This window comes from Bombina bombina, chromosome 6 (genome assembly GCF_027579735.1).
Source record: "Bombina bombina isolate aBomBom1 chromosome 6, aBomBom1.pri, whole genome shotgun sequence".
NCBI classification, from domain to species: Eukaryota; Metazoa; Chordata; class Amphibia; order Anura; family Bombinatoridae; genus Bombina; species Bombina bombina.
In genome coordinates this window covers 582,287,809-582,314,158 of record NC_069504.1, presented here as the reverse complement: position 1 = coordinate 582,314,158, position 26,350 = coordinate 582,287,809, and the positions used below count along the sequence as shown (strand labels likewise).

General features: G+C 41.5%; 1 protein-coding gene across 1 annotated transcript in view; it reads left to right on the top strand.

Annotated features, from left to right (window-relative positions):
* Nucleotides 1-26,350, top strand: part of MTMR10 (myotubularin related protein 10) — a gene marked incomplete in the record, with an annotated part of 410,677 nt that overhangs the window by 55,102 nt on the left and 329,225 nt on the right. Inside the window, 1 exon segment of the mRNA XM_053717557.1 lies at nucleotides 24,409-24,545. Coding sequence (XP_053573532.1) covers nucleotides 24,409-24,545 — 137 coding nt within the window.

The window sequence follows — 26,350 nt, the reverse complement described above, 5'->3', positions numbered from 1 at the left end:
AGTCCAGTTCGGCCCTCTGGGGAAGTGACTGCCCCTGAGGCTTCATGGGGTCAATCTTTGGGGCCAGGGTCATCGTTTGCCCCGGCGGAGGTAAGTTATGCCTTTCGTTATAGACTGGCGCGCCTTCGTGTTCTTCTGAGGCAGGTTTTGGCATTGCTGGAGGATCCCACCCTTAATGGGGTGGTGGACCCTCAGACTTCTTATGTGGATGGCTTGCACGATTAGACATAAGGGGATGAAGTAATCTTCTTATAGTATTGTTTCCTTGAGTATCTTCCAGTTCTGAACTTGTTAGACTCTGACTCCTGTTGGGTTGGTCCTGCGGGAGCGTCCGTTCTTCCTGGGCGATAACCTACTGGTTGCCTTATCTTATATTTTTAATCCGGTAGGATGGATTTTATTTAGTTTAAAGCTCATATTTGTTATAACATTCCTTTGGGAATTTTCTTCTCTGGAATTGAAACTCGCGATTTTGTGGTTGCACTGGTTACTTCTACACAAGGACGTGTTTTAGTCTGCTGTTGTTGATCTCTCCCTCTTAAGAGGGTGACTGATGTGGCCTTGTCAGTAATGGGCCCTTGGTTTCAGGCTGGTCCTGACTGGCTACCAATCCTTCTGTTTTTGAGGCCTATTTTAGACATGTGGCTCCTGTTATGCCTGGCTGGTCCGGTTAGGGCGCCGAGTGGTTCCCACTGCTATTTGTTTTACTTTTACAAGTTTTCAGCTAGCATTCCGAGAGGATTTGATGATACGTGGTTTGTCTAGGGCCATTGAGGATTGTGTTCGGTCCTCATTAGCCTTTCAATCTATTTAGCCGGGTCTCCGTTGAGATCCACTATGACATTCTCTGTTAGTTCCGCTTTCGGGATCTAGAGTGTTTTCTTCCCGTTGTGGGTTAGAGATTGAAGGATTTAGGTTCTTCGTGCAGCCAGTTTCCTGGCGGTCTTGCCTTTTCAAGGTTCTTTGGGATTGTCCTTTTAGGACTTATTTCCTCTTGTGATCTCTTCCTTAGGGTCAAGCCTGTTTGGGCATTGTCTGTTTGTTTTTTACTGGTAGAAGTTGAGGGCCGTGCGGCTCTTTTCTGCTTCCGGGAGTTCGTAATTCCATATTTGGGACGATAGACTGTTGTTTCCTCCTTTTCTAGCTTTCGCTTAGGGGACGTCCTGCCAGAATCTGAATGCTCTGCATTCTTCCTTGGGTGGGGGGGTCCTCCGGAAGGATAATCTGAGAAGATTATGGAAACTAGTCTTTATTCTACTTTCTCTTCGGGTGAACTCTGTTCTCAGTTATTTCCCTTAGTTTTGGACTTCGCTGTGCGTTCTTGGTGCACTTTGGCTCTAGAGTAGTTTGCATGACTACGGCCTAGCACCTTGTTGGTGGAGGGTTGGCCTTCTGCTAGGGGCGTTCTCTTCCCTTTGGGCTGGGAATTTGAGCGAGTCATGTGCTCGGTTTTCCGGGTTAGCCCAGATTCTTCCCCTGTGAGGACTGCTTTCTTCAGACGGGGTATCTTGTGCTCCATGGAGGCGTTGGTCGTTTTGAGACGACTCTGGGTCCCAGTTCTAGGGGTCTTATTTCAGATCCTTATGGACTTATGATCCGGTAGACTGGTTCAGGAGGACCCAGTGTTCAGCGTGTGCCGTTTTCTTTCTGTGCCCTCCCCCTTTGGGGGTTAGATTAACTCCTTCAGCAGTTGGGTCCCCTCTCTCAGGAGGATTGTGGTCCTGCCTTGTGTGCAGGAGGAGTCAGATAGTTATGTACCTCTCTGTGCTGGGCTGCCTGGAAGGGTCTCTCTATTGTCTTCTGCGCCTGCCTCGGCAAAGCGGTTACTCTCAGATGCTCTGAAGGCAGGGATGAGTGGGAAAAGTCCCATAAACTGTTTATGAAAGTCGTTTGTTCGGGCTTCTTTCAAAACACTTGTTAATGCACTGGTTTGCGGAACAAGTACTTTTTTTATTAGGAGAGGCAGCAGCCTGCTGCTCTGTGGATTGTTCGTCCAGCTGTTTGGAGAATAGTCTCTCCATGTCGAGACTGTCAAGGAGAGTTGTGCCAGGTCTTTCTAGGATCTATACATTTTTCTCTATTGCAAGTCCTAAGGGGTTCTTCTTTTAAGTGCATTATGTTGGAGGAGCGAACAGGTTGGCACCTGAGCTCTGTTGGGGTGGGTAATTCCCCATTCTTCCATTCCCTGGGGGGCTTGGGGTTGGGGTTGTGTTTGCTTCCCCTGTCTATCAGACATGTCTGTCACTTAAGCTGGTCTGGTGTTTGGAGCAGGATTGAAATCTGTTGCTCTGCAAATTTCGTCCTTGGGTCATCGAGGTTTGATGAGCCTTCCTTGGAGGGCTCTGCTTCTTTTCCACGTTTAGAATTTTGTGGGAATGTCTGGAGGTGTCAGCTGGTTAGCTGGACGTTTAGTAAGCTGTAGGTTAAAATTGAACCTAGCCTCATCTGCTTCCTCTTGCTTGTATAAATAAAGATAAAAGATTCATCTTCCGATGACAGCAGCATTCTGACCCTTCAGGGGTTGTCCCTATCTGAGTTGCTGCATGAGATTAACGGTTTCTGGGGTTCTCGTCTTCTGTTACCTTCTAGGGTGCAGATGCACTTTGTTTAGGGAAGATTATCTTCTCTTTTTCATACTCTGGGTTTTGATTCCATGGATTTTGAGCAAACTAGGGTTGGGTGTTGCCTCCCTTGTTCTACGAGACCGGTTGTTGTTTTTTTTCGCCCTGAGTTCTTGAGGCTCGTTTGGGCCCTTGTTAAGGTTTTTGTTGTACCCTATTTAGAGTTCTCTGGTATCCTTTATGGATGTCTTCTCCGTGTCTTTCTCCTTTTGGAGCATACGGTTGTTTGATCCCCTTCTTTAATAGGGGTTTGTTGTTTCCTCTATAACTTGGGTATTGTTTTCCCAAAAGTAATGAATGCAGCTGTGGTCTCTCCGTTTTTATGAAGAAAAACATAAATTATGCTTACCTGATAAGAGTAAGAGTCCACAGCTCCCCGCTCATATTTTTTCTGAGGGACGTCGGTTATTTTTGTTCTTCTGGCACTTTTTCACCCTATGCTTTTTCTACTGTTCCTTGTTCCTCGGCAGAATGTCTCTGGGAAGGGGGGAGTGGAAGAGGTATTTAAGCCTTTGCCTCCTCCTGGTGGCCAGGTTCTAAATTCCCAAAAGTAATGAATGCAGCTGTGGACTCTTTCTGTCTGAAGAAAATGAAATTATCAGGTAAGCATAATTTTTTTTTTTTTTGATGTTTGAGACATTAAAGGGCATACTGCAGATTTCACAAGCCTAACTCTGTGTGTCTCTAATTGGCCTCCGCAATGGTAAGATGAGCAACTGGAAAACTGAAAACATTTTACTAACAAAATGACAGTGACAAGCATTCTCTACTCCTGTAACAAATCCCTATTAACTTCACTAAATAAGGTAAAATTTAATACCTTAAAGTCAACTCTGGATCAGCAGCGCACTGCAAATTCTGAGCTAAGCATGGCTGATTGGCTGCTATGCACATACCGCTGGGGCTGCGTATGTGCAGAGTTGTCAAATACCTAGCTGTGTACAGCTCAAGAATGGTAGTGACTTTAACTGTGTAAGTTCAAATTGAAAAAAGCCAATGGCACCAGCTCCTTATAGCACTTAGAACTGCCTACTTGGTCAATCATAAATCTAGTGTGTTCTAATATGGGCAATTTGATGCTGTGTATTGAGTCCTTTACAAATGTTGATCAGTATACACTGAACCTACAATTATTTTTGTGCAAAATGGATAATGTTTATCTTTTTTTTTTTAAATAATTTTTGAGGTACAAAAACAAGTTCATACAGTTGTCATGGCAACACGCCTATCAACATACATCGAGTCTCAAGCATCTAATAAAGAAGGCATGTCCTAGAGACGGTAAACAGCATTAGATCCTAAACAATAGGGAAATATAACAAGCCATGAGTGGCACCTCTCTTTATATACGGACATTTTTAGTTTGGACAACAAAAAATAAGTTAGCAAGTGGTGATTATATGGCCTACCTTTTTGTGTAAAAATTCTAAGTAGGGAAAAGTAGGCCTTTATGTGTCCACCACATACACAGCAGAACATAAAATAATATAATTTAACACAAAATAAATATTATTATTCACCTGGTTCATAATCTTCATTAGGAGGTTTAAGGATTTGCTTTAATTACCTATCGCAATAACACCCAGGTGAGTATAAAGAAGTTCTGAGTAATAAAAGAAATATATTCCGAGGTGACGGGAAGAAAAAGAAAGAAAAAAGAGGGGAGAGGGGGATAAGGAGAAGAAGGGGAAACAGCTCGGTCGATGTGGAAAGCCTTAAGAGGCGGACTCCACCTTTTGGATGTCGGCACTTTTGTCCATACTCTGTTCCCTATTAGTCTGCTCTCACCCAATCTTCTCAAGCTACCCAGACCTGGCCATGTAATCCCAATCTACACATAGCTTTTAAAGAGTGTTCTTCCATTGTTCGAATATATTCAATGATGTCTCTAACCATTCTAAATGAAATCTGGGAAGTTCCCAGCCAGCTTCTCGCTATGGCCAATTTTGTGGCTAGAAGGATGGTAATGCATAGCGTTCTCTCCGGTTGGGTCAGTTTCCCTAGCCCTAGGTGGAAGAGGGCCTTGTCTGGTGTCAGTTTGTGAATTAAACCCATTTGATCAAGTACCTTCGCCACCTGGTCCCATACCCCCCTCAATTTGCTGCAACTCCACCAAATGTGGAAGTGAGATCCCCTCTGGCCACATCCCCTCCAGCACTTATCCGACTTTTGGGGGAACATCTTGTATTATTGGACTGGGACCCTATGACAGCGCAGCACTAACTTAATAAACAGTTCATATAGCGTAACACTATGTATTGCTGCACTTGTAAATTGTAAGGCTTTTTGCCATTCTAATTCAGTGTGCACCTGCACAATGTTTATCTCTTTTGAACAGCGTCATGTGTGTACTGGAAAATGTTAAAAACAAAAAATGGATACAAAAAAATTATTATTCCGCTTTAAAACTATTGTCAAAACGCCTTTGCCAACTTATATATTCATAATCATTTCTGGAGAGATCACAATATAAATTCACATGTATTAGGGTGTTATTATCCTTGTACTATTCACAGTCTATCTATTGGAATGAATTACCCCATTTATTATTTCTGCTCTATGGCTGCTGTTCCATTTATTTCCAATGCATAAATATTCCCTTAGGAACTATTATTTAATATCCATACAATTGCTTTGTAATCCTTTTTGTTTCAGCTTTTAGCAATATAATCCTCCATTCTAGTTTACAGGCAGATTCCAAGCTCTTGCTTTTAGTAATATTTATCATTAAATTTAATAGGATATGAAACCCAAACATTTTCTTTTGTGATTCAGACAGAGCATACCATTTTACAAAAGTTTCCAATTTACTTCTATTATCAAATTTGCTTCAGTCCCATGATATTGTGTGTTGAAACCTAGGTAGGCATCTGGAGCATTTCATGGCAGGAAATAGAGCTGCCATATAGTGCTCTTGAAACATGGATAACATTCTTGCAAAACTACAGAAATGGGTTGACTCCTAAGCATACGTCCCTGCTTTTCAACAAAGGATACCATGAGAACAAAAAATAATAGGAATTTAGTTGTTAAAATTGCATGCTCTAGATGAATCCTGAAAGAAAAGTGTTGTGTTTTATATCCCTTTAATAGCAATATGATGCTGCTTATTCTAGTATACAGTTTCCGTTTAAATTTAAGGCTTCAATGTGCTTTTATTATAGATCCTCGGCACAATATAGTTTAAATCAGGGGTCGCCTCAGGGACCACTAAACTCACAATTTTGAATCTCGTCGACCACAAACATGAAATTTTTTAAAAAAGGTACAAACCTCTATAATGTGTGTGTGTGTGTGTGTATATGTGTGTATATATATATATATATATATATGTATTGCACACACACACACTGTACATAACTAGTATAACCATAGCTAAGTTTACATTATGTATATATTTACACATTTTTAAGTATTATTTTTTGGAATTAATTAACTAAATGACAGAACTGAGAGAATACTTCCAAATGACAGATGAAGGGTGAGTGCCAACTTTTAAGCTGAAAACAGAGAGGCAGAAAATGGGGTAAAAAGAATTATGTTTAAAAAGCACCACAAGACTTTCAAGTTACCTCCCCAGTTGGGAATTATTCAAAACTACTTTTGATCATGGACAGACATTGGGGTCATATAAAGTTTATATCAGAAAGCTCTCAATATGGATGTGAGCTAACCACGACTGATGTTACTGGCAATTACTATAATACTGGTGGGATATGGCTGATCTGCTGGATAACAATTACTGGAATTCAGGGGGAATGGCTTTGCGCGCGGGAAAATTATTAGAATGAAAAATAATTTAATATTTAATTAAAGACAAAGAAGATGGAGGGGAGGAAGACACACAGTGATTTAAGTCTAGCTGAAGGAATTAGGAAAACTACTACAAAGAGACAGATAAAGGGAAGAAAATAAATAAAGTATATAAAAAAAGAAACGCTTACATTTTTTCTTCCTTTTTTTAATTCCACTATTTCAAGCCAAGACTATACCAACCTCTGCTGGCTTTAGAATGGAAGCATCTTCCTCTGAGCCGCCCGTCTGGCGGGAGGAGTTAATAATACAATCTAGCTACGCAAGTTGTGCAGTACTACGCAACGTGCGTAGGGAGATTGTATTTTAACTCCTCCGTCGGTTTTCACTGATGTCCAGCCAGGGGGTGACACCATCAGAGGAGATTAATTCCTGCTTGATGGTGTCAAGGACCACCAACATCTCGTGGACCACCAGTGGTCCATGGACCACTGGTTGGCGACCGCTGGTTTAAATACTAGGAACATAGAGATTATTATAATTTGCACTTTAAGTTGAGCACTCATTTTTATTCAGTTATATCAATAAAGTATTTTTAACTTTACGTTATCTCGAACACACAAGGCATTGTTCTTTAGAGATAAACATGATCTATTTTTCACATGAACGAATGTGTATTCTGTAGGTTCAGTGCCTACACTGACTTTAAAGGGACAGTATACGCCAATTTTCATATAACTGCATGTAATAGAAACTACTATAAAGAATAATGTGCACAGATACTGATAAAATAAATCCAGTATAAAACATTTTAAAAACTTACTTAGAAGCTCCTAATTTAGCACTGTTAATGTGGTTGGGCTGGGACAACCACTGAAAGGGGTTAAGAGCAGACCCTCCCCTGCATATGAAAAGTCCCATTATACAAACAAAAGCCAGCAGTAGTCTATATACATCAGTATACATCTAAAACTTTGGGGCTTGGTTAGGAGTCTGAAAATCAGCACAACGTTTAAAAATAAGCAAAACTATCCATTATTACAAAAACACTCCCAGATGAGCTACAGAAATGTATAATCTACAAAACATTTATGCAAAGAAATATCTAGAGTACAATGTCCCTTTGACTGTGCAGTTAACCCTTTTGCTGGCATTAATTGTATTGGAAAAGACAAACAATAGTGCAGTTATAAAATGTGCTCACACATTAGTGTTTGTTTATGCCTTTTTTTATGTCCATTTAAATCCTGGATTGTATTTCCACTAGAGGATGATGTGTTTCCTCACCCCTCCTAATTCAATAAGTCACTTATTTTATTCAGGGATCCCATCATTAGCCAAGGTCAGACAAAGAATTGTGTGTTCATAGACCTTTTACATAGAGGAATGTTGCTGGCATAGTCCTACTCTGATGACTAACAATCCATGCATGTTTCAGTCTCCTGGCCTGCCAAACAGTTAGGAATTTAGTCAGAATTCTTTAGCAAGAAGTATTGTTTTCTTATGTTTACATTGCAACATAGTTGTTTTAGTTAACTCGTTTACCACTGTAGTGACATCATCCCCCTCACACATTACTGTTTGTTTACATAAATACTGAATTCTAATAATTCCCTTAACACTGTCAAATATAATAAGGGATTATGTCTGTAAAGTTTAGGGGGAAAACATCTCTCAGAAAAAGAAAAGGGGCTGTACCTTTAAATGGATTCCAACTAAATCACTGGTTTTCAAACCTGTCCTCAGGCCTCCCTAACAGGACACATTTTGAGGATATCTGAACTGAAGCACATGTGAAATAATCAGCAGATTTGTAAAAAGGTTATTTTACCTGCTCTCACAAGGCAATCCTGAAATCCTGGTCGGTTAAGGAAGCTTGAGGTCAGGTTTGAAAACCAGTAATCTAAACATTTTACAGGAAGTTCCTGTACTGAATCCACCAGCTTTTCTTTTGGTAGTCGTCTCTATCAACCAGTGAGCCAAAATACCTAGGTATCTGTTGTACACAAACATGTACTTCCTGTTTATACTTTAAAATAATATAAATTATGCATACCTGATAATTTCATTTCCATCGTGGGGAGTAGAGTCCACGGCTTAATTCGTTACTTGAGGGAATTAAGAACCTGGCCACCAGGAGGAGGCAAAGACACCCCAGCCAAAGGCTTACATACCTCCCACACTTCCCTCATCCCCCAGTCATTCTGCCGAGGGAACAAGGAACAGTAGGAGAAATATCAGGGTATATATAATAAATGGCGCCAGAAGAATATTAATAATTTTAGGTCCGCCCACCGGAGCAACGGGTGGGAGCCGTGGACTTTCCTCCCTACGATGGAAATGAAATTATCAGGTAAGCATAATTTATATTTTCCATCTAAATGGGAGGAGAGTCAACAGCTTCATTTATTACTTGTGGGAACAAATTGCCTAAGCTCTAGAGGACACTGAATGAAAAAAATGGGAGGGCAAAAAATGCGGACCCTAATCTGAGGGCACCACAGCCTGTAAAACCTTTCTCCCAAAAACTGCTTCCGCCGAAGCAAAAATGTAAAATTTGTAAAAGTATATAAGGAGGACCAGGTATCTGCCTTACAAATCTGCTCCATAGAGGCCTCATTCTTGAAGGCCCAAGAAGAAGCCACAACCCTAGTTGAATGAGCCGTGATCCTCTGAGGAGGCTTATGTCCCGCGGTCTCGTAGGCCAAGCGAATCATGCTCCTTAACCAAAAGGACAAAGAAGTTGAAGAAGCCTTCTGCCCCTTGCGCTTCCCTGAATACACCACAAAAAGAGATGTAGACTGTCTGAAATCCTTCGTAGCCTGAAAATAAAAATTCAGATTATGAAGTAGCCTCTCTTTAGGAGAAGAAGGGTTAGGACACAAAGAAGGAACAACTATTTCCTGATTGATGTTACGGGTAGACACAACCTTGGGAAGAAATCTTAAACCAGTGCGAAGAACAGCCTTATCAGCATGAAAAAACAGATTGGGAGACTCATATTGCAAGGCCGCCAACTCAGATACTCTGCGTGCCGATGTAATAGCCAACAAAAACAGAACCTTCCAAGAAAGTAACTTAATGTCCAGATGGAACCCTCTGCAACACCGTCAGGACCAAGTTCAAGCTCCAGGGTGGAGCGGACTGTCTTAAAACAGGTTTGATTCTTGACAGAGCCTGTAGAAAAGACTGGATATCAGGAAGCTCAGGGAGTCTCTTGTGCAACAGAACAGATAAAACAGAAATCTGTCCCTTCAAGGAACTGGCGGCAAGCTCCTTCTCCAGTACATCCTGGAGAAAGGACAGAATCCTGTATACCTTTCCAATTTACTTTTATCACTAATTTTGCTTTGTTCTTTTGGTATTCTTAGTTGAAAGCCAAACACAGGAAGGCTCATATAATTTCTAAGCCCTTGAAGGCCGCCTCTGATCACATGCTTTTTTTAATTTGCTTTTTACAACAGGGGAGAGCTAGTTCATGTGAGCCATGTAGATAACATTGTGATCACGCCCATGGCTTGTGCAAGACACTGCACTAATTGGCTAATATGAAAGTCAATAGATAATAAATAAAATGTGATCAGGGGGCTGTCAGCAGATGCTTAGATACAAGTCAATCACAGAGGTAAAAAGTATATTAATATAACAGTGTTGGCTATGCAAAACTGGGGAATGGGTAATAAAGGGATTATCTATCTTTTTAAACCACAATCATTCTGGTGTTGACTGCCCCTTTAATATGAGGAAGTTTGGCAAACAGGTGCTTTGGGCTGTGCGATTACAACAAAAAAATAATTTGATTATGGCTGATACCCAATTTTTAAGGGACCAGTAAATACAGTAGATTTGCATAATCACAAGACAATGAAATAGCACTTGGTCTGAACTTCAAATGAGTTTTTTTTTCTGACAAATTTCAAAGTTATGTCGAATTCAACTGCTCCTGTATCATGTGATTGCCACCAGCCAATCACAAATGGATATACGTATATTCTGCGAATTCTTGAACATGCTCAGTCAGTAGGAGCTTGTGCCACAAAAAGTGTAAATATAAAAAGACTCTGCAGATTTTGTTAATGGTAATAAATTGTAAAGTTATTTAAAATTGCTGCTCTATCTGAATCATGAAAGTTTATTTTGACTTGACTGTCCCTTTTAAGTGTCCAATCTAATCCAAGACTTTTCCCAAGGCCCTATATTAAGGCTAATTGTTAACGCCCCCCCCATTTTGATGCTAGATTCTTTGTTTTAGTAAAGGGCAACAACTGTGTGTCCGCCATCAGGGGGTGAAAGGGGCAACCGGAGTTGGGTGCCCCGTGGGGGCCCCGTGAGATAGAGAGGCCCCAAAGTATTTTAGAGTATGGGATCCGTTTTCGAATTATTATTTTTTTAGTGTGGCAGAGCACTGAGAGCAGAGTGTAGAGCATGCTACTACTTAACACAGCCAGGGCGGGGGGGCGCAGGCCCCAGAGCCGCACTTGCAAAGTTGCTAATGCAGAAGTGGTCTTGGAGGCGGGCACTTCTTTTCATCCATGGTTGCACTAACAGGAAGTCCATGGCTGCACTAACAAGTACATTTCAGCCCCCATTCTATAGTGCACTGGCCAGGGAATGATCCGTGCACTAATTGGTGCTAGATGTTTAGATCGGGAGAATCAGGTGGCAGGAAACCCTTCTCTCACAGCGCCTGCACTCGTGCCTGAGTGGTTAGCCGAGGGACAGCACCTAAGAGTAGGAGTGAGGTTAGTAAAGAATGCCTGGCTAGTGGCTACTAAACTATTATACTGTGAGCTTATTTTTCTCCTCTTAACTTAACAATTTGATTCCAAAGTCCCAATTATTCATCCATGTGCTTCTTCTGCTCAAAGACCTGTTTGGGCATTAGCACAGTGCTGGCAGGGCTGTGACTGCAAATGCAAACACAGAGGAAAATGTTTGGAAATCCAGAACCATTTTAGCTCCGTGTTATCAGCAGTGCTGTAAACTCCCCCAGACACAGAAGAGCTGCTGCCGGTGTTCTGTATTATTCTCCAACTTTGTTATGTTTGCCTTCCTCCGGCTACAAAATACTTTCAAAGATAGTTGTGCACCCATACGCTCACTGCCGCAGTCCTAAAATGTTAAATTACACTAAAGAGCACGCATGTGCTCACTGCTGCAGTTGGCAAATATTTCACAAGCGGTACCTCCGCCGGAGGTAGGCAAACGTAACAGTCGGAGAATCATACAGAACACCGGCAACGAGTGTGACAGATGGGCGAGGGGTGGGACAATTGCTGTTAGTTTATTAACAGAGAGCAGAGGAGAGCCTTGTGAAAGAATATCACCTTCTATAGTGTCTGCCAGCTAGAAATATACAGACGGTAAAGTTGCCTGTTACTGCTGCTTCTTGTGACTGACTGGACAGCCTAGAGTGATTTATACAGACACCACAGGCACAGTATTTTCCTTTTCCTTTTTTTTTTTTATTATTTTAAAGTTGGATGCACATAAATATTCTGTATGCAGAATTGTGAAAGCATAATTCAAATGTATGTGGGTGTGTGTCTGTAAATATGTGTATGCATGTATGTACAGTCGTATGCAAAAGTTTAGGCACCACTGACAATTTCCATGCTTTTCATTTATAAATAATTGGGTATTTGGATCAGCAATTTTATTGTGAAATGAGGTTTATTGGATTAACAGAAAATGTGCAATATGCATCCAAACGAAATTAAACAGGTGCATAAATTTGGGCACCCCAACAGAAATATTTCATCAATATTTAGTAGAGCCTCCTTTAGCAGAAATAACAGCCTCTAGACGCTTCCTATAGCCTGTAATGAGTGTCTGGATTCTGGATGAAGGTATTTTGGACCATTCCTTCTTGCAAAACATCTCAATTTCAGTTAGGTTTGATGGTTGCCGAGCATGGACAGCCCGCTTCAAATCATCACACAGATTTTCAATGATATTCAGGTCTGGGGAATGGGATTGCCATTCCAGAACATTGTACTTGTTCCTCTGCATAAATGCCAGAGTAGATTTTGAGCAGTGTTTTTGGGTCGTTGTCTTGTTGAAATATCCAGCCCCGGCGTAACTTCAACTTTGTGACTGATTCCTCAACATTATTCTCAAGTATCTGCTGATATTGAGTGGAATCCATGCAACCCTCAACTTTAACAAGATTCCCAGTACCGGCACTGGCCACACAGCCCCACAGCATGATGGAACATCCACCAAATTTGACTGTGGGTAGCAAGTGTTTGTCTTGGAACGCTGTGTTCTTTTGCCGCCATGCATAACGCCCCTTGTTATGACCAAATAACTCAATCTTTGTTTCATCAGTCCACAGCACCTTCTTCCAAAATAAAGCTGACTTGTCCAAATGTGCGTTTGCATACCTCAAGCGACTGTTTGTGGCGTATGTGCAGAAAAAGCTTCTTCCGCATCACTCTCCCATACAGCTTCTCCTTGTGCAAAGTGAGCTAAATTGTTGAACGATGCACAATGACACCATCCACAGCAAGATGATGATGTAGGTTTTTGGTGATGGTCTCTGGGCTGTTTTTGACCGTTCTCACCATCCTTTGCCTCTCAGATTTCCATCTAAAGGGGAGGAGAGTCCACGGCTTCATTCATTACTGTTGGGAATTAAGAACCTGGCCACCAGGAGGAGGCAAAGACACCCCAACCAAAGGCTTAAATACCTTCCCCACTTCCCTCATCCCCCAGTCATTCTTTGCCTTTCATCACAGGAGGATGGCAGAGAAGTGCCGAAGATTGGAGTAGTCTCTTATGGAGGGTAGTACTCTTCACATTGGGACTGGAGTTTTAAAGTAGTCCTTTCAGCCTCTCAGTGAGAGCCTGGGCGAAAGTTAGAGTCCGGAGATGCAGGGAGAGTCTTTCTGCAAAACCATCCCGACTCATATTAACAGCTCCACAAGCAATCAGCACTCAAGTCCATGTCAGGAGCGAGGCTACTAACCTGTCACACTTGAAGGGCCGTGTTCCTGTTCCACGGCATAGATTCTGGTAAGATCGTTTCATTTTTTATTACATAATGATAACACGGAAGACAGGGTCACAGTGTGACGCCTTTTAATCAAGGGTTAATATTCCTGGAAAGGGGATTATTGAACAGGGGGAGGTTTATACATGATATTGTTTATTGTGTCATTGCTGCGTTATGTGCGAGATGAGGCTCTGGCAATGTGTGGAACTTTCAGGTGACTTATGGGAGTATTGCATGGCCCCTTTTGGCGAGTTTTTCTCCTTAGTGCAGGGGCGGTCCTGCCAGACATTCCATGTGACCGGGTGTGGCTATCTCTCTTCCTCTGTTGATCAGCGGCGCAGGAGACTAAACGATTTCTGTAGTCCGGGTCATAGGAGGTAGTGAGTGTCCCGGCCATTGGAGGTTATAAAGGTGCCTATTTTTAAGTTAATCTAGTCTTTAATAAAAGCGCAAGCTATGGAGGACTCTGACGCGTTAGAGGGTTCTCCCTCTTTAACAAGGTCTCATTTCTGTGTTTGTGAGGAGGTTCTGGTAGAACAGCTCAACTATGTTCCACATGCCTGGATAAAGTTATGACATCTGAGGGTTCCCCGTCCCGTGAGGTGCGTTCCCTGCATTCATCTCCTATTGCACATGCAGCACCCCAGGGTCCAACCATTACTCCTGAGAGTAATCCTGAGAGATTCGTTGGCCATCAGATTTTGTGGATCAACTGCAAACGGCGGTATCGAAAGTGATCTATGCCTTACCACGTTCTGCTAAGTGCAAGTGTAGGGCGTATAATGGCGGCCCGGCCCAGGGGTTGTCTCTACGGCTATTGAAATATCAGAGGCTTTATACGATGACAAGGCCCACTCTGACTCTTCAGAGGAGGACCCTTCTGGGTCGGAGTTCGTGTCATCTAAACCTCCGGCTGCCGAGGAGCCTGACTTTAGGTTTAGGATAGAGAATTTGCGCTTTTTGCTGAAGCAAGTGCTTGCTACTCTGGAGATTCCGGAACCGAAGCTTCTGGAGGAACCTACGATTTCTAAGCTTGATAAGGTATATGAGGAGAGGGTGGTGCCTGAGCCTTTTCCGGTTCCTGTTAAGATGGCTAATATTATTAAGAATGAATGGGAGTGATTAGGTTCTTCCTTTTCTCTTTTTTCTTCCTTTAAGAAACTATTCCCTGTTCCGGACTCTCAGCTTGAGCTGTGAGGGACTGTCCTTAAGGTGGATTGTGCTATCTCCACGCTCGCGAAACGGACAACTATTCTCCTCGAGGATAGTTCGTCGTTTAAAGAGCCCATGGATAAAAATTTGGAAAAAATGTTAAGGAAGATGTTTCAACACACAGGGTTTGTTTTTCAGCCGGCAGTGGCCGTAGCCGCGGTTTCCGGAGCTGCAACATATTGGTGTGAATCCCTGTGTGAAATGGTAGAGGGGGAGACTTTTATCAACGAGATACAGGAGAAGATTAAGGCGCTGAAGGTCGCCAATTCTTTAATTTGTGATGCCAATATGCAAATTATTGTCCTGAACCCTAAGGTGTCAGGTTTTTCAGTTTTAGCTCGCAGGGCTCTGTGGCTAAAGTCTTGGTCTGCGGACATGACCTCTAAGTCAAGGCTGTTGTCCCTGCCTTTTCAATGAAAGATTCTATTTGGTCCAGGATTGGATTCGTTCATATCCACGTTTATGGGAGGCAAGGGAGCTTTCCTACCACATAAGGCTAAGCCTAAAGGATCTACTTTTCGTCCCTTTCGTGCAGACAAGGCCCAGCAGCCCGCCACGAAAGTGGACCAGTCCAAGGGAACTGGGAAGCCGGGTCATTCTTGGAACAAGTTAAGCAGAGCAAGAAGCCCGCCAAGACAAAATCGCCATGAACGGGCAACCCCCGACTAGTGTCTGGACCAAGTAGAGGGCAGATTATCTCTCTTCTTAGAAGCCTGGTTGAAGGACGTTCAAGACCCTTGGGTTCTAGAAGTTGTCGCCCAGTGTTACAGGATTCGGATCAGATACCATCCACCCAGGGGCAGATTCCTCCTGTCAAACCTGTCTTCAAGACCAGAAAAGAGAGAGGCCTTTGTAGAGTGTGTGATGGATCTCTCCTCTCTCTGCGTTTTCTTACCAGTACCCCAAGCAGAAAGGGATCTAGGGTACTATTCAAATCTTTTTGTGGTTCCAAAGGAGGGCACGTTCCGCCCGATTCTGGACCTAAAGTGTTTAAACAAGTTTTTGAGTGTTCTATCGTTCAAAATGTAAACAATCAGATCTATTCTGCCCCTAGTTCAAGAGGGACAGTTAATGACAACTATAGACTTGAAGGACGCTTACCTTCATGTGCCAATTCACAAGTACCACTTCCAGTTCCTAAGATTTGCGTTTGTGGCCCTCCCCTTTGGTCTTCATGAAGGTTCTGGGGGAGCTACTTGCAGTAGCCAGATCCAGAGGCATTGCTGTGGCGTCCTATCTGGACGACATCCTAGTCCAGGCGCCATCGCTCAGTCTCGCAGAGGATCATTCGAGGGCTCTTCTTCTTTTGCTCCAATCTCACGGTTGGAAGATCAACTCAGGAAAGAGTTCCCTGCAACAGGGTGGAGTTCCTGGGCACGATAATAGACTCTGTCCTCGGTGGCTCAGTGTATGGAGGGATTGGACTTATGGTTTCCAGCATAGACGTCATTCCATTCGCCAGGTTCCATCTCAGACCTCTTCAATTGTGCATGTTGAGATAGTGGAACGGCGATCATTCAGATCAATCACAGCAGATATCCATGGATGCTCGGACTTGGATCTCCCTCTCTTGGTGGATCCGTCCGGAGCAACTGTCCATGGGGACATCCTTCTTGAGACTGTCCTGGGAGATTGTGACCACGGACATTAGTCTGGCAGGATGGGGAGCTGTTTGGGGTGCCAGGATGGCACAAGAGATTTGTCTCAGGTGGGGAGCGCCGGAGATAGATCTCATAGCGTTCAGACTCAATTGCAAGCTACCCCGATATGGGTCGAGGTCCAGGGTCCCCAGCAGAGCTGGTAGATGCCTTGGCGGTACCTTGAGGGTTCAGCCTAGCTTACATTTTTCCACCGTTGCCACTTCTACCTTGTGTAGGGGCACGCATTAAACAGGAGCGAGCTTTAGCCATTCTGATTGCTCCTTCGTGGCTGCGGAGGACGTGGTTTGCGGATCTGGTGGAGATGTCATCCTCTCCACCAGGGATCTGCTGGAACAGGGTCCTTTTCAACATCAAAATCTCGATTCTCTGAGGTTGACTGCGTGGAGATTGAACACCTAGTCTTGGCCAAGAGAGGCTTTTCTGAAAGTGTGATTGATACTCTAATTCAGGCAAGGAAGCCAGTCACTCGTCGCATCTACCATAATATGTGGAGGACTTGTCCTGGTGTGAGAAGCATGGATATTCTTGGCATAGGGTGAAGGTATCCAGGATTCTGTCCTTTCTCCAAGACGGTTTAGAGAAGGGTCTTGCCGCCATTTCCTTAAAAGGACAGATTTCAGCATTATCAGTCTTGTTGCATAGGAGACTCGCTGAGCTCCCTGACATCCAATCTTTTGTTCAGGCTCTGTCTAGAATCATGCCTGTCTTTAGACAGTCTGCTCCCCCATGGAGCTTAAACTTGGTCCTTAAGTTATTGCAGAAGGTTCCATTTGTGCCTATGCATTCCATTGACATTAAGATTCTGTACTGGAAGGTTCTCTTCCTGTTGGCCTTTGCGTCGGCACACAGAGTATCTGAACTGGCTGCCTTGCAATGCGAGCATCCTTATCTGGGTTTTCATGCCTATATGGCTGTGCTTCGTACTGGTTTGGGGTTTCTTCCCAAGGTGGTGTCTAACCGTAACATCAATTAGGAAATAGTTGTTCCTTCTTTGTGTCCTAACCCTTCTTCTTCTAAAGATTGGTTACTTCATAACCTGGATGTGGTTCGTGCCTTAAAGTTCTATCTTCAGGCTACAAAGGATTTCAGACAGTCTACATCTCTTTTTGTCATGTCTGCAGGGGCAGAAAGCCTCTTCTACTTCTTTGTCCTTTTGGTTGAGGAGCTTGATTCGCTTGGCCTATGAGACAGCGGTACATAAGTCTCCTCAGAGGATCACGGGTCATTCAACTAGAGCTGTGGCTTTGTCTTGGGCCTTAAAGAATGAGGCCTCTATGGAGCAAATATATATGGCGGCTACCTGGTCCACCTTACATACTTTTACAAAGTTTTACAAATTTGAAGTTTTTGCTTCTGTGGAAGCTGTTTTTTGTTTTTGCAGGCTGTGGTGCCCTCTGATTAGGGTCCGCCTATTACCCTCCCGGTTTTATTCAGTGCCCTCTAGAGCTTGGGTATATGTTTCCCAACAGTATTGAATGAAGCCGTAGACTCTCCTCCCCTTTAGATGGAAAACATAAATTATGCTTACCTGATAATTTCATTTCCATCGTGGGGAGGAGAGTCCACGGCTCCCGCACATATCTCCGATGGGCGGACCTAAATTTAATTAATCTTCTGGCACCATTTATACCCTGTTGTTTCTCCTACTGTTCCTAGTTCCCTTGGCAGAATTTCTGGGGGATGAGGGAAGTGGGGAGGTAGTTAAGCATTTGGCTGGGGGGTGTCTTTGCCTCCTTCTGGTGGCCAGGTTCTTAATTCCCAACAGTAATGAATGAAGCCGTGGACTCTCCTCCCCACGATGGAAATTAAATTATCAGGTAAGCATAATTTGTTATTTTACCTCATTTCACTACTGAAATATTACTGTGTCCTTAAGTTATTTGATAGATTAAAATGAAATCGCTGATCCAAACACCCAATTATTTATAAATGAAAATCATGGAAATTGTCAGGGGTGCCTAAATTTTGCATGCAACTGTATGTATGTGTGTGTATGTATATGTTTATATAAACACACAAAAATACCAGGCTACTAGATTTTTGCGACGGCTGCTAAATTCTGAACACTATATCATAAAGAAAAAAAAAAAGATTAAATTAGGTTTCCTGCATTTTTAATAATTTGAAAGAAACTGGTCATCATTTTAATATACAAATAAATGACCAATAAAAAATTAAAATAAATATTAAAACAAATCCTAGAAGCTTGAAGTAAATTACCTTAAAGTATTGAGAACTGAGTAAGTTTATTATTTTGCAAAAGAAATAGGAATCTTCTTTAGCTCAGGCATTCTGCTGAAGAGCTATTTACATTGGTGAATTATAATACACAGCATTTCAGGCGCCAAATCCTGTTAAAGATGTGTTAGGCCATTACATGCTCCAGCAATAAGATTAATTCACTATGAGTTCAAAACTAGCCATCACTGGAGTGTGTAGGTATCTCTGTGTGTGTGTGTCTGTATCTGTGTGCGTATCTATGTATGTATGTTGTGTGTATGTGTGTGTCTGCGTTAATGTGTGTTTTACTTACTTGACCAAAAATTGCAGGGAGGGGTCAATCAATGGTTTGGTCAGGGGCCCCAAAATTTCTAGTGGCGGCCCTGCCTGTGCATTATGGTACACAGAGGTCACATGTATATTACGGTATTAGAGGTAAACTAGCACTTTGTGACACTGCACATGATCGGTGCATTTATAGCATTAAACATCCAAATATGCCCTCTATGATCTTCCAGTGGAAAAGATCTGAATCCCTTGACGTCTGTGCCAATTAATGCATTGTTTGCTCCATTAATAGTCTGTGGTAACAGGATAGAAAAGTTATTTCTGTCTCTTGCTGTCCATAAATCATTGAACATACAATCAAGAGTTGTTTCTGTGTCGTACTTTTTTCAAGGGCTTCAAGTCGCATTGCAGCTGCTTTTTGAATTACCTTGCTTACTTAATTTGTTTGTTGAAGAGGTCTTAAAGGGACAGGATATGTATAGCGTAGTAGAGAGAAGGGAAAGAAGTGATATGAGCGTATTAAGTATAATAATGGGTTTAGTAAATCTGAGCAAGTAAGTATTTTACATAAAAAGGAAAATTCAAGAACAAGGGCTCATACTCTGATACTTTAGGGTAGCATATTCAGGAGTAATTTGAGGAAGCAATTTGAGGGTAATTGATTCATGGAATAAACTTCCACAAGAGGTAGTAATGACAAACACTGTGGGGAACTTTAAGAATGCCTGGGACAAGCATAAGGCTATCCTACCAACTAGATAAATTTTATACTTTTAGGAAATATTGGGCAGACTCGCTGGGCCTATGGCTCTTATCTGCCGTCAATATCTATAGCTATCTTTCTAGGAAACCCCAACATTTTCTTTCATGATTTGGATAGAACATACAATTTTAAACAACTTCCCAATTTACTTCTATTAAATTCTTTTGTTATCCTTTGCTGAAGGAATAGCATTGCACTACAGGCTGCTAGATGAACTCATTAGCCAATCACAAGAGACAAATGTGTGCAGGCACCAATCAGCAGCTAGCTCCCACTAGTGTAGGATATGTGCGTATTCCTTTTCAACAAGGGATAATAAGAGATCGAAGCACATTTGAAAATAAAAGTATATGTAAAAGTGTGTTTAAATGGCATGCTCTATCTGAATCACGCAAGTTTAATTTTGACTTTTCTATCAGTTTAATACAAAGAACATTTTGAGTGTTTTCGATAGAAGCTAGATTGTTTTCCAGCACATCCTTGGTGGAGGTGGTTTGGTACCAGATCTAAATCACAAATTAGTTGTTTTATATGTTATTTAACTTTCCTGATGTAAAGGTCATGGGTCACATTAAAGTGATTGTAAACTTTAGGATTGTGCTGCACAGTATATAAAAATATTATTCAAAAGAGGGGGATTTTAATTCTTGAAATTTTTAAATGATGCTTCATATGTCAAATATTTATCATATAGTGATGGTAAACATTGCGCCGTTCCTCCGTCCACATCTTATACTTTATTTAGCTGAGCGATGGCTAATCCGCCTTCAGCCAATCGTTGCCTGCCCCATTAAAGTCCCCCTGTTTTAAATAATATTTTTGTATACTGTACAGCACAATCCTAAAAGTTACAATTACTTTAAGCCAGGAATCCTGGTCTGGATTTTTACTTTTATGAATTCCAGCTCATAGAGAGTCTATGATGTCAGTAGGCCAGCTATATGCCTGGGGGCATGGACACCACAGCCCTCCTTTTAAGCAGGCTTTTCTTATTTTATCTCTGGCTGCGTTGTTCTGAGAACACACTTTTGTATAGTTTGTGTAATGTCCCTTTTAAAAGGGCGTAAAACTTTCTACATTATTACCTGATTTTTTTTAATGATGAGAGCCATGTTAATTTAACCCACCACTCGTCTTCTCAATCTTCCAATGGTACCACTGTCTGACATTTTTCATTGACCTCAAAAAGCTCCTGTGTGTTACACTTGTATCAACTCTGGATTAGCTACAGACAGACTTGCAGCCAGTCCAGAACTAGTACATTAAGGGACACTGAACCCAAATGTTTTCTTTCATGATTCAGATAGAGCATGACATTTTAAGCAACTTTCTAATTTACTCCTTTTATCAAATTTTCTTCGTTCTCTTGCTATCTTTATTTTAAAAGCAGGAATGTAAATCTTAGCAGCCAGTCCATTTTAGGTTCAGCACCATGGATAGCGCTTGCTTTTTGGAAGCTTACATTTACCCACCAATAAGCAAGCATAACCCTCAACCAAAAATGGGCCGGCTCCTATGCATCACATTCCTGCTTTTTAAATAAAGATAGCAAGAGAACAAATAAAAATTGATAATAGGAGTAAATTAGAAAATTGCTTAAAATTGCATGCTCTATCTAAATAATGAAAGAAAAAATTTGGGTTTAGTATCCCTTTAGGATTTGAGTGCACATTTGGAAGATAGAAATTTAAACTTCTACATTGGTGCTTGTGATTAACACAAAACATATATTTTATTTTTAATACATTTTAGCCACTAGCAGGACAAACAAAAGTTTAAATTTTTTTAAAAAAAATCACACACCCGAATCTACAAGCTTTTTTGTCATACAATATTTTTAAAGTCTTTGGTTTTAATTTTTTCACAATATGGGCTACATTTCTCGCTTCAGAGAAAGTGATATTTGCGCTCAACTTAGTAATACCAGCACACGCAAATGTGCGCAAGTATTACAAGTGAGGTGCAATGCGAATGCGACCTCATGTTTGCACTGCGTTCACGAGACTTTGCGTTGTGCTCACGAGAGCACGCTTCCATAGACTCCAATGGGAGCCTCGTTCTCATGCCGTTAGGCACGTATTTAGGCCATTTTTGGCCATATAATTTTTTTGGTCAGGGAGTAATGTGACTTTTTCAATGATATAGGGCAAGCAACATGAAAGCCAACTTCTTTAATAAAAGATCTGGCTTCTCATGAAGGGGGAAAAAAATGCATACTTTCTAATTAAAGAAATGTTCATTGTCTAGCACAACAAAGAGAAGCATTCATACACATCTGTGCCTGCTTCTTTCCCAGTCCCACACATTACATTTTGCCCCCTTTTCTGGTAATTTAATTATTCTGCCAATGTGGATTTTCAAGTTCTGAAATTTGAGAGTCTATATCCACATCCATGCGTAAACCTGAGTTTACGCATGGATGTGGATATAGACTTCACACACATCCACCCCACATTACATCTGTAATTTTGTCCCCTTTTCTGGCAATTTAATTCTGGCATTGTGGATTTTCAAGTTCTGAGATTTGAGAGTCTATATCCACATCCATGCGTAAACCTGTTTCATAATCAGAAAACTCAAAATGACAGTGGCAAACAACCTTATCAACTCCAGATTGAAAAATAGGCAAGCAGTGAGAGAGAGGAGATTGGCCATTTATTGAAAAGCAATTGTGAAAGGATGTCAATTGAAAGAATGTTTACACTCAATTAAACACTTTTTTAATACATAGTATTTTTTTTTTTCTACTGCAGATAGGATAGGTCTAGCTAACCGCTGCCTAGACCTATTCTATCTGAGTGGAAACAAATACTATATTATTAAAGTGTTTACTCTTTGCTGCGGCTAGCTCTACAGTACTGAGTCTGACTCTGACTTTCAGCAATATTTCAGTGGCGCCCGCTGACGGCTATGTCAGTGCCCTGGCCTCTACCTGAGTTGAGTCGTGAGGTCGGAGTCCCAGAATGCACAATCCACTCAGCTGTCTCCCTTACGCCCCGCTGGCCGATCTACTTCGTCATCTCCACCATGACCACACTGATCAGTGAGTCTTGTCTCCCTGTCACAAACTCACCTAACCTCCGCCTGGCCTGGGAGATCATGTGCGCATGTGTGTGACTCCCTGAAGCCATGTGTGCCCCAACAGACAGGAAGGTGGCTGGTTGAAAACATCACGTGACCTCGGCACTAAGCCGCATGTCAAAAAAAACATTTTTTTTTTAAAATCCACATATATTCGTGCGGGGGCAAGTGCCGCCCCCCCAAAATGTGTCGCCCGAGGCACCGGCCTTGTTGGCCTTTGCGTTAATACGCCCCTGGAACTAGTGCAGCAAATAGAAATGTATATGAATATATACATATATATTTGTGTGTAATATGTGTATATACATATTAACATATTAACACATAAATATATATTCATATACATATATAGTTATAGCGAACACATAAACAGAAAAAAAAGGCACTGAAAAGTGCAGTTACATTGCGAACACCTGCCACCTTTAACCCTTAAAATTGCTTTGTGCACTTGTAATGGCTGGTTATTTATTGCGCGGCCATAAAAGGGCAAATTTGCCCGCTTGCGGATGCACAACAAATTAGCACTCCACTTGTAATCTAGCCATATAGTTTTTAAAAGTCCAAACACTTATGGTATGTGCTATAATTACCTGAGATTGATGTAACACAGCATGTGCTTAAATGTTAAGCTGTCATACAATATGTCTGCATTCCCTCAGGCATTACTACCTTACATACATTCAGCATGGAACATATTGTAATACTGTAACTGTGTGCACCATTTTGTTTTATTTTTACACAGTGTGCAAATCTTATATAATGTTAAAGTAATTTGTTGAGAACAACATTATTTTTTTTGATAAAGTCTCTTTCATATAGGTAATGTATCCTAATATGATAAGCATAGTTGCTGCTGTTAATGAGAAAAAATAGCTTGTATTCTTAGTCCAGAAGGACTCTCCTAGTCACCCTGAAGCCTCCTGGGTTTTCTTCTTCTTAATTGATGTGAACAGTTCAGCCAACCTGCTGGGCGCCACCCACCCAAACTGAGCCGTTATAGTACCCTTCCTGTTTCCCCATGCATGCGATGCACTGTATACATTTGTAGCAAATACATTGTTATGCCATCTGTAACGTTAGTAATGCCCATTGAGCCATTACAGTGTGCACTATAAAGGCTCAAATGGGGATGGCTGTTGCCTTCCTCCAATCTGTACTTCATGTTGCAACTAAAAAGACAAAAATCCCTGCTGTCTTGTAGGTGGCTGAGACTGAGAATAAAAGGTATTTGTATCATTAAAGGGACAGTCTACACCAAAATTGTTATTGTTTAAAAAGATAGATAACCCCATTACTACCCATTCCCCAGCTTTGCACAACCAATATTGTTATATTAATATACTTTTATAACATTTAAACACCTACATTTCTGCCTGTTTCTAAGCCACTACAGACAGCCTCTTATCACATGCTTTTATATTAGCTTTTCACAACAAGACACTAATCCATGTGAGCCATATAGATAACATTGTGCTCAATCCCATGGAGTTGTGCATGACGCTGCACTAATTGGCTAAAATGCAATTCAATAGATAGTCATGTGATAAGGGGGCTGTAAGAAAAAACTTAGATACAAGTTAATCACAGAGGTAAAAAGTGTAATAATATAACCGTTTTGGTTATGCAAAGGGATCATAAAAGGGATCATCTAACTTTTTTTAAACAATTCTGGAGTAGACTGTCCCTTTTAACACTGTTAGTTCTTTATAAATAGTAACTTTATTACATTTACTGTCCTTTTAATATGTTTACAAATGTATACTTTGTCCATTTTTTAACTGCCATCCTTTTTTTCTTCTTCTTGTTTCCTAGGTGAGATTGTAGTAAATGAAGTGAATTTTGTCAGAAAATGCATTGCTTCCGATACAAGCCAATACGACCTATGGGGAAAACTCATCTGTACCAACTTCAAGGTTTCATTCATTACAGAAAACACAGTGCCTTTTCAGGTGTGCATTCATAGCTTTTTATGGGATTTGGTAACTACTTCAACAGCTTTTTGGGTTTAATGTGACCAGAACCACTAACTGCCTTAAATATGTATCAAGTCCTTCTATTGTATAGGTTGAACTCAATGGTCTTCTGTCTTTTTTCAACATCATCTACTTTGTTACTAATTATTGAGTGCCTTTTCAGATCCACTCCTTGATCCTCAGTATGCAGTAAAGCTTTAGTTACATTTTTATTAAAATGGATAATCCTTATATAGCATATCTAAAAATTGCTTGTGTAGTATTCCAGTGAATTTCACAGTGAATGTAAGTTGCATGAGCTTCCATTATTTTGTTGATTATATTATGAAAATGGGAACCTTTTCTGGTTGGAGCAAACCTTTTTTTAAGACGTGTTAACACTCACCTTTATCTTACTAAACATCAGACATTAGAGCATTCCCTGTCACATAAAATAGAGTATGTTATCTATTCAATGTTAACAATTACAGTAGTTATTGGTCAAGTGAGATTTTTGTGGGAAACTGAAAAACAAAATACAAATTGTGCATAAACTACATGATTTTACAAATTTATTTTATGCTTGATGAAAATAATTTAAGAAAATCCTATATTTTTTAATTAATAAATTAATCTTTTAGACTTTTAACCCCTTAACGACTGAGGACGTGCAGGGTACGTCCTCAGAAAAAAGGCAGTTAACGCCTGAGAACGTACCCTGCACGTCCTCAGTGTGGAAAGCAGCTGGAAGCGATCCTGATCACTTCCAGCTGTTTTCCGGTTATTGCAGGATGCCTCGATATTGAGGCATCCTGCAATAACATTTTTTACCCCTCCGGTGCAGAGAGAGCCACTCTGTGGCCCTCTCTGCACCGGACATCGATGGCCGCATTCGTTGGTGGGTAGGAGCTGAAGTGGGAGGTGGGTGGGCGGCCATCGATGGCTTCTTGGTCAGAGAGGGGGGCGGGATCGGGGGCGGTATCGCCGGGGGCGCGCACGTGCACGGGGGGTGGTGGGCGGTCGCGTGCACGGGGAGGGAGCGGGTGGGAACCACTTACACTACAGAAACGGTTTTTTTTATTATGGGGAGAAAGGAGGGATAAAATCCCTGATTAAAGTCATCTAAGGGATCTGGGAGGGGGTGGGTGATTAGTCTTGGGGGGGGGGGAAGCTACACTGCAGAAAAACCAAAAATAAAAAAAAATAAAAACATTTTTACATGCAAACTGGGTACTGGCAGACAGCTGCCAGTACCCAAGATGGCCCCCAATAAGGCAGAGGGGGAGGGTTAGAGAGCTGTTTTGGGGGGGATCAGGGAGGTTGGGGGCTAAGGGGGGGAATCTTACACAGCAGCATATGTAAATATGCTATATATAAAAAAAGGATACCTTTTATTTTAGTACTGGCAGACTTTCTGCCAGTACTTAAGATGGCGGGGACAATTTTTGGGGTGGGGGAGGAAAGAGAGCTCTTTGGGAGGGATCAGGGGGTCTGATGTGTCAGGTGGGAAGCTGATCTCTACACTAAAGCTAAAATTAACCCTGCAAACTCCATACAAGCTACCTAATTAACCCCTTCATTGCTGGTCATAATTCACGTGTTGTGCGCAGTGGCATTTAGCGGCCTTCTAATTACCAAAAAGCAACACCAAATCCATATATGTCTGCTATTTTTGAACAAAGGAGACCCCAGAGAAGCATTTACAACCATTTGTGCCATAATTGCACAAAATGTTTGTAAATGATTTCAGTGAGAAATCTAAAATTTTGAAAAATTTAACGTTTTTCTTTATTTGATCGCAT